Consider the following 12394-nt stretch of genomic DNA (forward strand, 5'->3'; position numbering starts at 1 on the left):
ACTTGTTGTTACATGTAGTTCATTCTTGTTCTTTATATTTTCTTTTAAAAACTGTTGGACTGGAACTTGTAACGTATGGATTTCACAGACCGGAAAAGATGGGGGGGGGGAACAACTTTTATTTTTAAGACAAAACAGAATATTTACAAATTGTAATAATCATTGACAATACCATTTGAGGTAGATATAAAACATCAAATGACTGCAAATTCTTATTCAGAAATTGTGCATATGATTGTATATACTGAAACATTACACTAAGTGAGAATAACGTTGGATATTATTTAGTTTTATGGTACATCTTTTTCATGGTCATAAGTTTGGACTTTTTTCTGCAGCAAAAGCAGATCAGATAACTTTTAACATCCATGGACCAAGTCAAAATGTCTGCCAATGACAGGCAGACATGGATCGTACCACTTTATATGTAAATCATTTTTAAAAATCACGATTGCCAATTTATACCTTTACTTTTTGTGTGTTCATTAATCCTTGACAATTAAATAGAAGACACAATATAACAAGCAACACACCCCACTTTACCTTAGTGATCAAAAAGTATAAATACGCCTTCAATATAAATAACAGTAGAGCTCAGACACCGACAACCAAAAACTTGAAGAAATAAAACAAAGTTGAATAAAATCCCTGACAGTTTGTATACCAACCCATTGACATTCATATGATATTATTTAGTGGACGGCAGAGTCAGTAGTTGCTCAATTCAACAAGATGCTTTGCAACATATTTGACAATAAAGCTTTTTGAATCTTGAATCTTAGTGTTTATATTCCCTTATTTCTTGCCACTCTCCCTTTGTATCTTTAAATAATTTATGTCAAGTCAGGTCAGAGATCAATAAGAAACTTTGTTTTTAGCACAAACTCATAAAAATGTCAATGTTTAATATAAAAATAGAGACAACATTTTAAAAGCTAAGAAGAGTACTTCTAAAATGAATAACATCCTCAAAACAAATTTGAAAGTGTAAACACGCAGGGTGTCCTCCAGATGAAGGCATGGGACAACATGCACTACTTTTCATTCTATAGGTTTGGAGAAAAAAGTACAGATGTCTGTTTTTATGATGCGGTAATGATTTGATCTTTTTGTCCTGTCCCTGCATACAAAACCTTCACCATAATTATTACAACCAATGCCTTGGGGTATAAAAAGTAAGATTGTGCGTGCCTCCTCAGTTTGGTTAAGGCACCTTCCCCTTTCTCCATAACCTGCCATTGCACATTCAAAAGAAAGTTCTCTTTCAAAACAAAACAAATACATTCAGTGGCCGTGGTGGCCCGAAGAAGTTGAGGGCGGCTGCAGTTTCTCTGAAGTTCGGTCTTTGGTTTCTGTGTCTGACGAGGAATCGGAGTCCTGGGCCTGCTGTTGCCTCATCCACATGTCTGAATACAAGCCTCCCTTGACTAGCAATTCCTCATGTCTTGGATGGAGAGAAAGTGAGTCACTTGGAGTTCAATGGAGAAGGGGATCGTCACAATGACATTCAGAACAATAAGTCACACTTACCGTCCTCGCTCAGCAATCCGGCCATCACTGATAACCAGAATCTGGTCTGCTCCAATTATGGTGGACAACCTTTTATATATAGATTAAAAGAGAAACACACATACCATTAGATAAAACCACTGAAACAAAAGAAATAGAAAAAACTAAAACCTTTCAGAAAACAACCCGAAGGTACATGCATCTCTTACCTATGAGCTACAACGACTGTTGTACGGTTGACACAGACTTTAGCCAATGAGGCCTGGATGTTGCGTTCTGTCTGTGTGTCTAGAGCAGATGTGGCCTGCAGAGAGACATTATTTGTTACAACTGGAAATAACAGCAATCATTTTAGCCATTTAAAGTGGAATGATAGTGAAACAAGTTGGGCAAATAGGGCAACATTGTGGCAATTATTTTAAGGCTTCAATCTTAAGATTCAATGTTAATTAGTGCTACACAAAATATTTTTTTTTTTTGTTTGTTTTTTTTTTTAAAATCGCCATTGCGATATCAACTGGCACAATCAACACATCACAAAGGCTGCAGCATATCGCTAAAAAGACATTCAAGAGATTTGTTGTTATTAGAAAGAAAATATCAGTAGAAAACTGCACTTTAAAATGTAACTGACACTTTTTTTAGTGGTGCCTTTCATATTCTATTCAATGTTCAATTTGTTCAATACAAATGTTGGAAATTATTTCCTTTTATTTGAATTAAATTCAACCAGCAATTTGTTGTATTTTAGCAGATTACTGAAAGCAGCAGAAAGGCAGAACTGAGTCCACTTAAATATCTGTTTATTTATCGAAAGTAATGTTGTTATCGCGATATTCAACGACGTTAGCACATATTTTCCTCATATTGTGCAGCCCTAATGTTTATATAAAAAAAAAAAAAAAAAAAAAAAAAAAGATGCAACGGTTTCTGTGTTTGGTCTGCTTGTCCACTCAGACATCACTGCCCCTTCCTGGAATCTCACCTCATCCAGCAGGATGATCTGTGGCGCTTTGAGGATCGTTCTGGCGATAGCCACCCTTTGCTTCTCTCCTCCACTCAGCTTGAGACCTCTTTCACCCACCTGCGTATCATAACCTGCCAGAGAAAGACACAGGTTGGTGGTAGAAATAGTTTGTGCAAATGTAGCACAACAAACTAGTAGAGGAATTATATCCCTCCCATTACCTTCAACATCCACTACAGTTTGATGCATCAGTTAAAGCACAGCAGGGTTAATCCAAAGGTTACCTTCGGGGAAGGTCATGATTTTATCGTGTATATCAGCAGCCAAAGCAGCCTCCTCCACCTCCTGGTCACTAGCAGAGATGCGGCCGTAGCGGATGTTATCCCGGATGGTGTTGTTGAAAAGCACGGTATCCTGGGGAACCACGCCGATATGAGCTCGCAGAGATGTCTGCTTCACCTGAGGAAAGACAATGAAGACATAGTCATTACCAGCCCAGAGTGTGCCTGTGAACGCACACAGTCACATACAGCTATATTAAAGACAATGTAACTTGTGCTTTCATTTCTCTTGGTAATCTCAAGAGCAACGTAAGAAGGGGCTAATTTATGCTTACAGAAGTTGGACTTCCTTTGCATTGTACATATTGTGTCCATCTCCACTATATACAAACTGTGCCTTTGCTTTGATTTTTTTCACTGTATGCTCAATTGTACTTGGAATTATGTTTCCATGTACTAAATATGGTGCCAAACATTTACCTTTGATATATCCTGCCCATCGATGCTAATGCAGCCTCCATGAACGTCATAGAAACGGAAGAGGAGTCGTATGATGGTGCTCTTCCCAGAGCCTGATGGTCCCACCTAGAGAGATTAAGAGGAAATTACAGTTGCACAGTCCGAACAGAACGCAGACACTTTCACTGTATGAGTAAGTACATCCATTTTAAATTGAAGTTATTCCTTACCAGGGCAATGGTCTGTCCTGGAAGTGCAGTGAAGGAAACATCCCTGAGAATCTCCTTCCTGTAAAACAGTAAGGAAATCCAAGAACTGAGTCTCGTATGATCAAACTAAGTCACGGCTTACATCTAGTTTAACAACTTTACACAACTGTAGTTCTAACCAGGCTATCAGACCAAATGTGAACCAACCCATTGGTGTAGCTGAAGTAAACATTCTCAAACTCCACTTTTCCCTGTGTGAATAGAAGACTTCCTGCATTTACTTCATCTTTCACCTGCACGAGAGAACAAACACAGAAGATATAATGAAGTGGGTCACAATACAGCGCCTAAAGTGAAAACCATAGACTGGTGAAAACACAGTACAATCATTGGCCAGTTCAAAAAGTACCTCTTCGACTTCTTCGAAAAGTTCAAACATGCTTTCCATGTCAATGAAAGACTTCTGGATCATTCTGCAGTAAAGAACAAATAGAGCCACAGTTTACAACAATAACAAGAATGAACCAAAAATAAGAAACTTTACTGTACTATAGTCGACCACAATGCATTTTAAGTTGTTTCTTCCTCTTCTTACCTGTAGTAGGTTCCAAACCAGTTGAGGGGAGTGTACAGTTGGATGATGTAGGTACCAAAGAGAACAAAATCTCCAATCTAGGATAAAAGGATTTATTTTCACAGTCAAACCTAATGGCACAATTGTTTTTGAAGATTTTTTTTTTTTGTGGCATTTCTGCCTTTAATGGATAGGACAGCTAGACATGAAAGGGGAAGAGAGAGGGGAAAGACATGCAGGAAATTGTCACAGGTCGAGGCATACACCTCTATACATGTGCGCCTGCTCTACCAACTGAGCTAACCGGCCACCTTATGGCAACACTTTAAACTAACATTGTTATTCTTCAGTTTGATCAGTAAAACATACAATACATTTTATCAAGACATCATCTTAGGAGTGTTCAGTTTACAAGCGGTGGTTCTAATAGAGACCGGAGAATATAGAATAAAAAATAAATAAATAAAATAATAATAATAAATATATATATATATTTTTTTTAATTATTATTTTATTTATTTATTTATTTTTTTAATTTATTTATATATATATATATATATATATATATATATATATATATATATATATATATATATATATATAATAATGACGTCATAAAAACGTCACTATTTGTATGATAAAAAGCCATGTCAAAGTGCTCAGTACCTGAAACTTTCCTTCAGTTACAAAGTAGGCACAGAGCAGGGAGCCTGCCAGCAGGCCTGATCCAATGATGAGGTTCTGTGTTTGGTTGAGGAAGGCCAGGGATGCCTGGGTCTTCCACTCTGACACCTAAAAACAGGAGGAGAAAAGAACCATCAGACTATAGAAGAATTCATATATATATATATATATATATATATATATATATATATATATATATATATATATATATATATATATATATATATATATATATATATATATATATATATATATATATATACATATATATATATATGTGTGTGTGTGTGTGTGTGAAATTATCTTATTGTCTTTGTTTTGAAACTAAACCTGCCATAACTAATTATATTTCCTGGGGGTTTGGCCATTTGCTGTTGGGGAAGGTGCTGATTGGCTTCCACACAGCATCTTGTGCAGCTCGACACTAAAAGCAATCTCAAAAGCAGTGATGATTATTAGACAGGATTAATGTCCAAATGGGAACTTCTCTAACTTACCTGATATTTTAAGATGGCATCCTCGAAACGGCTGACCTCATAGCTCTCTGCATTGTAGTATTTCACCTATTACACAGACAAAATAAAAAGATGGGACAAAGTTTGGCATCTTAATTATTGAAACTTTTTTATAAACCAAAATGCAGATGGACGAAATGTTTGATGTACCGTCTCAAAGTTTAACAAGGAGTCCACAGCCCTGGACTTGGCATTGTTGTCCTGCTGATTCATGTCTCGCCTGTACTTGGTTCTCCATTCAGTGATAATGATGGTCAGAGCTGGTGGAAATATTGACAGGCAATAATATCTGGGGATACGTTCAACTAAACTAAGTTGTTTATTATTATTATTATTATTATTATTATTATTAAATGAATTAGAATGTTGGATAGCTATGGTTGAACATGCACTACTTACTGAGGTAGAGGCCCATGCAGACGAAGACGATTAGGCCGAACCAGGCATTGAAATAAGTGATGAAGTAGATAATAGAAATAACAATATCAACAATGGTTGGGATGATGCTGAACACTATGTAGCTGTGGCGGGAAAAAAAAGGGACAGTTGAGTCAGTTTTCTCTTGAAATAGGAGAATACAATTTCAGGAAAAATATGGGTCCAGAGGAAAACCCAGTCCATCCAGTGCCATTTTACCTGAGCAGGCTGTTAATGGAGGAGGTGCCACGGTCGATGCTTCTCAGCACATCGCCCGTTTTGCGGCCCAGGTGCCAGCGCAGAGACAGGGAGTGCAAGTGGCTGAACAGACGCACTTGGACCACGCGGTTGGTGAACTGCTGAACCCTGATCCACAGGAAGGAGCGCAGGTTACTGATAAAACCTGAGGCACCTGGGAAGAGGAAAAGACAATGGTGAAAGTGACAGACAAGCCTTATCACTACCTTCATGATGAAATGTGATTAGAAACAGAAAATCAATGTGCCGTATCACTTGTACAGTAAGTGTCTGTCTTTCTGTGGCACTACAAAGTCTACTCTCTACATTATGCGTCCAGAACATGAATGTGTTGGTCCTACCTGCCCCGCCGCCCTGCATTAACTTCAGCAGGACATAAATACACACTGTAGTAGCCAGAGCATTCCAGCTGCTGCCATCAGTCAGTTCATTCACTGAGAAAGGGACAAATACATCAAGGTAAATGAAAAAAAACTCAAGACGGTCAGCTATTTGGCTTGAAGATAAGGTAGATAAACAAGACAATAAAAGAGACGAGTAAGATTGGGAAGGTGTTCTCTGACGATAGGATACATTATTTTTGGCATGTGGCACTTGAGGCTTTCAAATTGTGGCTCAGACTTAATAAATAAAAAAACACTATTAGCTTGTGGCTCTAGCTTGTTGCAGCAATGCAGTTACAGAAACGGACCATTTCACTTGAGAAGCAGCTCTGAAATAAATCAACATTTGAGTCTACAAAGTTTGGTAACAAGATATGTCCCTCACCAATATTCTTGTAGTAAATAGGTACAAAGACGTTAATAACTCTCTCGACTCCCAGCAGAATCAAACAGAAGAGGACCAATAGCTGGAGGAAGATGTTGCCCCGGGGCCACATGTAGGGAAGAAGCATGCGGACTTTTTTCCTGAAACCCTGCCAGGTAGACTGGTTGTCCTCTGTTCTGCCCAAAAGGCTCTGAGATAGAGACATGCAAATCAATTAACACAGCATTGTGTATAAAAGTGGAAAGAGGCCAATATAATTGTCTCTTTCAGTCAAATTTAAAAATATTAATTTATTTATTACTTTTTTAAACAATACGTTTCAAGCAAGCAATTCCAGGATACATATTTTGTTTATATATCAGTTATGTAACCCAGATAACGTATTAACACAAATACACAGCCTATGAAGTAGGTCTCTTTATTATCCAAAACATTTTTTTCTAACTGTATCCCCCTCGTCATTTTTGTATGGTGTCAAGTGAAATAATTATAGAATATATAGATCTTGATATAGATAGAAATTGCAATTAGACAATTATGTAATAATTTTTACAGGCCTAATTACCTGTCCGCTGTTCTCAACGTCCCGCTCATCTTCGTTGATCAGTAGCATGTAGGGTTTCCGGGGCAACCCTGGAGCTTTGAGACCAATGAAGAAGAGCAGTCCAGTGCCAATGTAGCGCATCAGCCACAAGGCAAACTGCACCTGAAGGGTTCATAGGCAATTACAACTGATCAATATGGACACCACATAACAGGTGTTCATCATACAAGTTACTTATAAATGTGGGCTCTTTACAATGAAAAAGAGGTATCAAATTGAGTAAAACACAGGATTAACATTTTAACAGAACAGCATTTAAAATTAAGGACAGATAAAATAACACAAAGAACACAAATGTCAAGTCATGCTTACAATTATATAACCAGGAAGTCTGACTCAGCGTGGGAGGGGCAAGATTGTGTCTTAAAATTTGGGATCTGAAAGTTAGACTGGGCAATGACTCAGCAAAAAAAGGCTCTAGTCTTGCACCTACTAACATTGGTGTTATGCATATTTTGCATGCCATGACTGGTAGGACCTTGTTATGCTTGAAACTAAACAGGAAAACAGGCTGCACTGCTTTAAGCCAAGTTGTAAGTGTGTCTCAAAAGACTAACAACTAACTAACCTTTGATTAATTAGACTGTTAAAGCACACATTGTCAACATTAGAAAACATTCATAGAATGATAGTGAAAAGAGTTTTATCCTTATGCAGAATATGTGCATAAGCTATAAGGGCATTTTTTAAAATAAAAAAATTAAGATTAGAAAAATGAACTTAATCTTGAATAGATAGGCAAGGCAAGGTAAGGCAGCTTTATTTGTATAGAAGATAGGAATGGAGATAAACTGCACAGACATGCTGCATGCTGGTACAGAGGATAACAATGAAGCAATGCATATGAGCTCAATGCAGTATGCAGTGTACAATATTTTGATCAAATCCAGTCTCGAAAAAAAATAAAAAATAAAAAGAAGCTTGTGCTACAAAAGACCAAGCCCTCGTAAGAGTTTACTTTTCAAAATGATGGTGAAAAAAAGGTATCTTATGTGACATTTGATCTTTCCTCACCTGTTGTTGATTGTTCTCCAGGCCCCACCACCAGTGAGGACTGTACCAGGAGATGAAGGCCAAGTTCTCAGCTGAGAAAGCCACAGCCCAGAACAGCAGCAGGGCTATGCTGTGGCCCCTTGTCCGGTCCATCAGCAGGGACCTGCGTCTTTCCACCCTGAGCACGGCTATAGCCCAAGCCCAGCCCAGCGCAGAGAAGCAGCCATATAACACCACGTAGCCTGGGAGCTCTCCCCCGTTGGCCGCCCGCCACACCATCCCACCCAGAAACTGGATCAGGAGAAGTACAGAGATAGCTAGCTGGAAACCATAGAGGCAGGAGCGTGGAATGAACTTGGGTTCCATTGCTGTGCCATATTTCTGGTAGAATATGCAGTGGATGGTGCCAAGGAAGAAGGAGATGGTTAGCAGGATGGTGGGGACCAGTGTGAAGTAGAAGCATGGGGAGATGCCTTCATCCACCCAGGTGTGGGAGATGGAGGAATTGGCTTCGCAGTAGCCCTGAATAAACACCATGGCTGCAGCTGGGGAGAGACAGAAATTACTTCATTAGAGATACAGCACAACTATTTATTAAGTGCAAGATTAAAGGTAACAGATTAAATGTCCAGAAGACTGTACACCTTAACGTAAAATTACAACAAAAGGAAATGTATATATACTGTTGGGTAGTTCAACAATCATAAATATCCTCCAGACAAAGAAGTGCAGACTCTCTACATACTTGGCTGGCTGCTTAGATTAGCCATTTTAGGCTGTTAACTTCAGTGACACCATACATTGCTGACTCATTGTTCACTATTGCACATGCTTTAGCTGCTGGTTATAAATGTCCACACCACCACACAGTTGCCACACATTACCAAAATGTACCAAATGTGGTGGGTAGGGCATTTTACAGGAACACTTCATATGAAGTGTAACATTATACCCGCTCCAACATCATTCACATTGAGAAGGTGAAGGGACAACAGGCAAAAGGAATTTAACACTACTAGCATGTATTTCAGAGGCTCTATACATAAAGTTAGCTAATTGTAACATTACCTTATTTGCCAGATGGTTGCTGTCAACTTCACAGTCACTTCAACGATGGAGACCCACTCACTTGTCAATAACAGAGGTTAACGTTACTCCAGGGAAGCTAGCAAATCCACTAACAACTATTAGCTGTTAGCTAGCTTAGTCGGCTATACACAGCTTTAACGTTAACACAAACGACAGTTCATAACGTGGCGGGCTGGTGAGAGTCAGTGTGAGCCAGGCGTCTGTCATCGCTAACATCAATTTTGTATACTCATGCTGTTAACGGCTGTTGTCCTTGTGTGAATGTTAAACAACTCCTATCCGTGACTCATACATAACTGGCAATCGACGCAACAGTGTTTGACTGCACGGCCCGACAGTCAGCGCCCCCAAGAGGACGAATGAAAACGGACCTGGGAGCAGCATGGACACAGCCTAATTAAATAGGTATATTATACAACTATTTATTATTTTTTCGGCAAATTCCATATCCATAAGCAAAAATGGTCAGGAACCAAGCCAACTTTCCTGCACTTTATTAATGAATTTTAGCAATATAGCACCCTTTTATTTAATATTGAAAACAAAAAAAGCCATTAAGACCTTTATGATATTAAATGAATAATATGAAATGATATGACACATGCTCTGGCATTATGAAATGTAAAAGTATTTTTTTTTTATGGTATTGTCTTTTCTTTTGTTCCTGTCTTCTAATGTCTGTTCTATGTATTTGTGTGTACCTTTGTATATACACTTTTGTACAATAAAGAATTGAAAAAAAGCCTAATTAAATAGACCTAAAAAGAAATAAGAAATGAAAATGGTTGAAATAAGTGTTAAGATACCCCGCTGAAAGTAACTTGTGTAGTGGAGTAAAAAGTACAGTATTTCCCTCTGAAATAAGTGTAAAGTAAAAATAAAAATAAATACTCAGGTTAATTACGAGTACATCAAAGTTGTATCTAAGTACAGCACTTGAGTGAATGCACTTTACTTCCACCACTGGATATAAAATGCAGTTCATTAACAGTTTTTTGAAAAAGAGCAAAACTAAACCCATATGGTTTATGGGTTTATAACTTTAAAGTGGTAATGTTATTTCTGTCACTTTCAACTGTGCGTCACTTTTAAAATTACATTTACATCATCAACCAAGCATCAGCAATGGTATACACAACTCTAATTTCATACAATTTAAGGATAATATGTATCTTATACAATAGATTGTATGAAATATTTGATCAAATTTGGAAAAATGCAATGTTGCAATGTTATAAGATGATCAGTAGATGGCACTAAATACTAAGGTATAATCAGAGGAAACTACTGTCTTCAAATGAGTCATGTATGAACATTGTTCATATCATCTATTGTTCATTGAACAATAGTTTATAAAACCTCCATGACTATAGACACAGGTGGTGAGCAAAAAAACTACTGGAGATGGAACATAATAATGTAATATAATGGCATGATATTAATTGCTAACGGTGTGCCATTTTTACATTATATTAAGACCAGTGAATGAGTTATAAATGATTGTAGAAACATAGCTTAAGTGTGCTTCTTCCACTGAAAAAAGTAATTTATGAGTTAAAGGAACATATAAAGAACGTAGTCTTTTAGTTATGAAAGGGTTTAAGTTGAGAGCTTTCCCATCAAACTGTAAATTTACGGTTTAGTACAAAGAAGGGAAGTGACTCAAAAGCCATCTGTCGCGTCTGTCCTTCCTATGAGGATGAATTAAAGACTTTTCGGAAAAAGTGTATGTGTGTGTAAGTACCTGCATGTGAAAGAAAAAGAAGGCAAGCATATTCTGATGGAGTGAAAGAGAAAGGATCTCGTGGTGTCTTGTGTGAATTTATACTCACACATGCACACACACACACAGGACACAGGCTGGGATGGAAACGGGGTAAATCTTATCATTTAGAACCTCCACAATGGGCATAAAGAGCTGCTAATCTGCTTCATCTCCCCGGCTCTTTTGTGCGAGTGGAAATGGACCTTCTGTCCATCGGCTGCTTGTCACCCTGCTCTTTTGTCTCCCCGTGGATGTGATGGCCTGCCCATCACAACCCTCATCTCTCTCCCCTTTTGTGGGCGTCTCTACCTCAGCATACAGACTCAGCTGGAGCCCTATAAGTCCTTTAGGTGTGTCTTTTCTTGTATTCAATCCCACCTTTTCTCTCATTCTCATTTATGCTTCTTTGTCCGCTTGAAGCTGCCTGACACATATGGATGGTAACAGGCTGTGATAAGACGGATGTGTATGCCAATCTAATCCCTTGATTTAGTGAGAAAAGAATACTGGTGGTGTTAGGAATGCTACGTCCAATCTCGTTAGTACTAAGGGCGATCAATAAAGCTTTCGGTTCTGCTGAATGTAGTATTCACTGAAGGATTGGGCTTTGTGAATACAGTTCTTACCACTAACTCACTGGCAGATGACCTTTGCTACCTTCAATACTCACAAATCAGCTATGATCTATTGTATGGTCTAACAAATGTGTATGTGCTACAGGGCTGTTATCAACCAGCTTCTCAATAGAGACTAAATAAGCCACATTTTTAGGACATTACTTTTCAGTATTGCTTTACTTCCAGGGATGCAACTGTTAAACATATTTTTCAGTGAGTATAAATAAAGGTAACTCTTATGTTATTTACTGTAGATATTTGAAAGTATGATGCTACATCACATATTTTGAACGGCTGTATTCATGCCACAGCTTCACCCTCACTAACTGTATGTATGTTTCTGCCAGACGTACATCTGCCAGAGCCAACCCACAGTTACAATCACACACAGAAGTTCCTGGTAGAAAATGTGATGGGTTTAGATTCTAAACCAAGCACATTTTCTTCCAGGAAACTAAACTTTAGACATTTGGTCTAGACTCTTCCTTTGACCCACATGCTGCAGGGGAATTCTCCATTCAGGAAGTTTCAACCTGTTTCATCATTGTGGTACTTGAGTGAAAGGACCACCTACAGTTTTCGTGCTGAGTTAAGGCACCCTCGACTGACAGTTTCTGTGAGCGGATAAGAAAGAATGGGATACTCTTATTTTTTGATACGTTATGAATGTAACCCAAAGCTTTTA

At 38.1% G+C, this 12394-nt stretch overlaps 1 protein-coding gene across 1 annotated transcript; it reads right to left on the minus strand.

Moving 5' to 3' along the window:
* Nucleotides 1–802: 802 nt before the first annotated feature.
* On the minus strand, nucleotides 803–9672 carry abcb6a (ATP-binding cassette, sub-family B (MDR/TAP), member 6a). Its single transcript, XM_031292286.2, has 20 exons — nucleotides 9307–9672; nucleotides 8260–8783; nucleotides 7207–7347; nucleotides 6642–6831; nucleotides 6215–6307; nucleotides 5835–6027; nucleotides 5598–5719; nucleotides 5349–5458; nucleotides 5181–5246; nucleotides 4666–4791; nucleotides 4021–4097; nucleotides 3835–3898; nucleotides 3633–3718; nucleotides 3447–3504; nucleotides 3238–3342; nucleotides 2761–2935; nucleotides 2495–2607; nucleotides 1719–1813; nucleotides 1531–1599; nucleotides 803–1444 (listed from the first exon to the last, which is right to left on the minus strand). Exons 2-20 carry the CDS (start codon nucleotides 8773–8775, stop codon nucleotides 1285–1287), a joined length of 2559 nt encoding a protein of 852 aa, XP_031148146.1. The 5' UTR covers nucleotides 8776–8783; nucleotides 9307–9672; the 3' UTR covers nucleotides 803–1284.
* Between the last annotated feature and the right edge of the window lie 2722 nt (nucleotides 9673–12394).

The sequence above is a fragment of the Sander lucioperca genome, chromosome 24, assembly GCF_008315115.2.
Source record: "Sander lucioperca isolate FBNREF2018 chromosome 24, SLUC_FBN_1.2, whole genome shotgun sequence".
NCBI classification, from domain to species: domain Eukaryota; kingdom Metazoa; phylum Chordata; class Actinopteri; order Perciformes; family Percidae; genus Sander; species Sander lucioperca.

Bases quoted from the DNA above. Each gene is read 5' to 3' on its own strand.
- abcb6a (XM_031292286.2), bottom strand. From the start codon at position 8,775: ATGGTGTTTATTCAGGGCTACTGCGAAGCCAATTCCTCCATCTCCCAC. The intron at 6,308-6,641 runs GTGAGGGACATA...TCCCTTTCTCAG, and splicing joins TATTTACTACAAGAATATTG to TGAATGAACTGACTGATGGC. The intron at 3,505-3,632 runs GTTGGTTCACAT...ACTGTTTTACAG, and splicing joins TACTTCAGCTACACCAATGG to GAAGGAGATTCTCAGGGATG.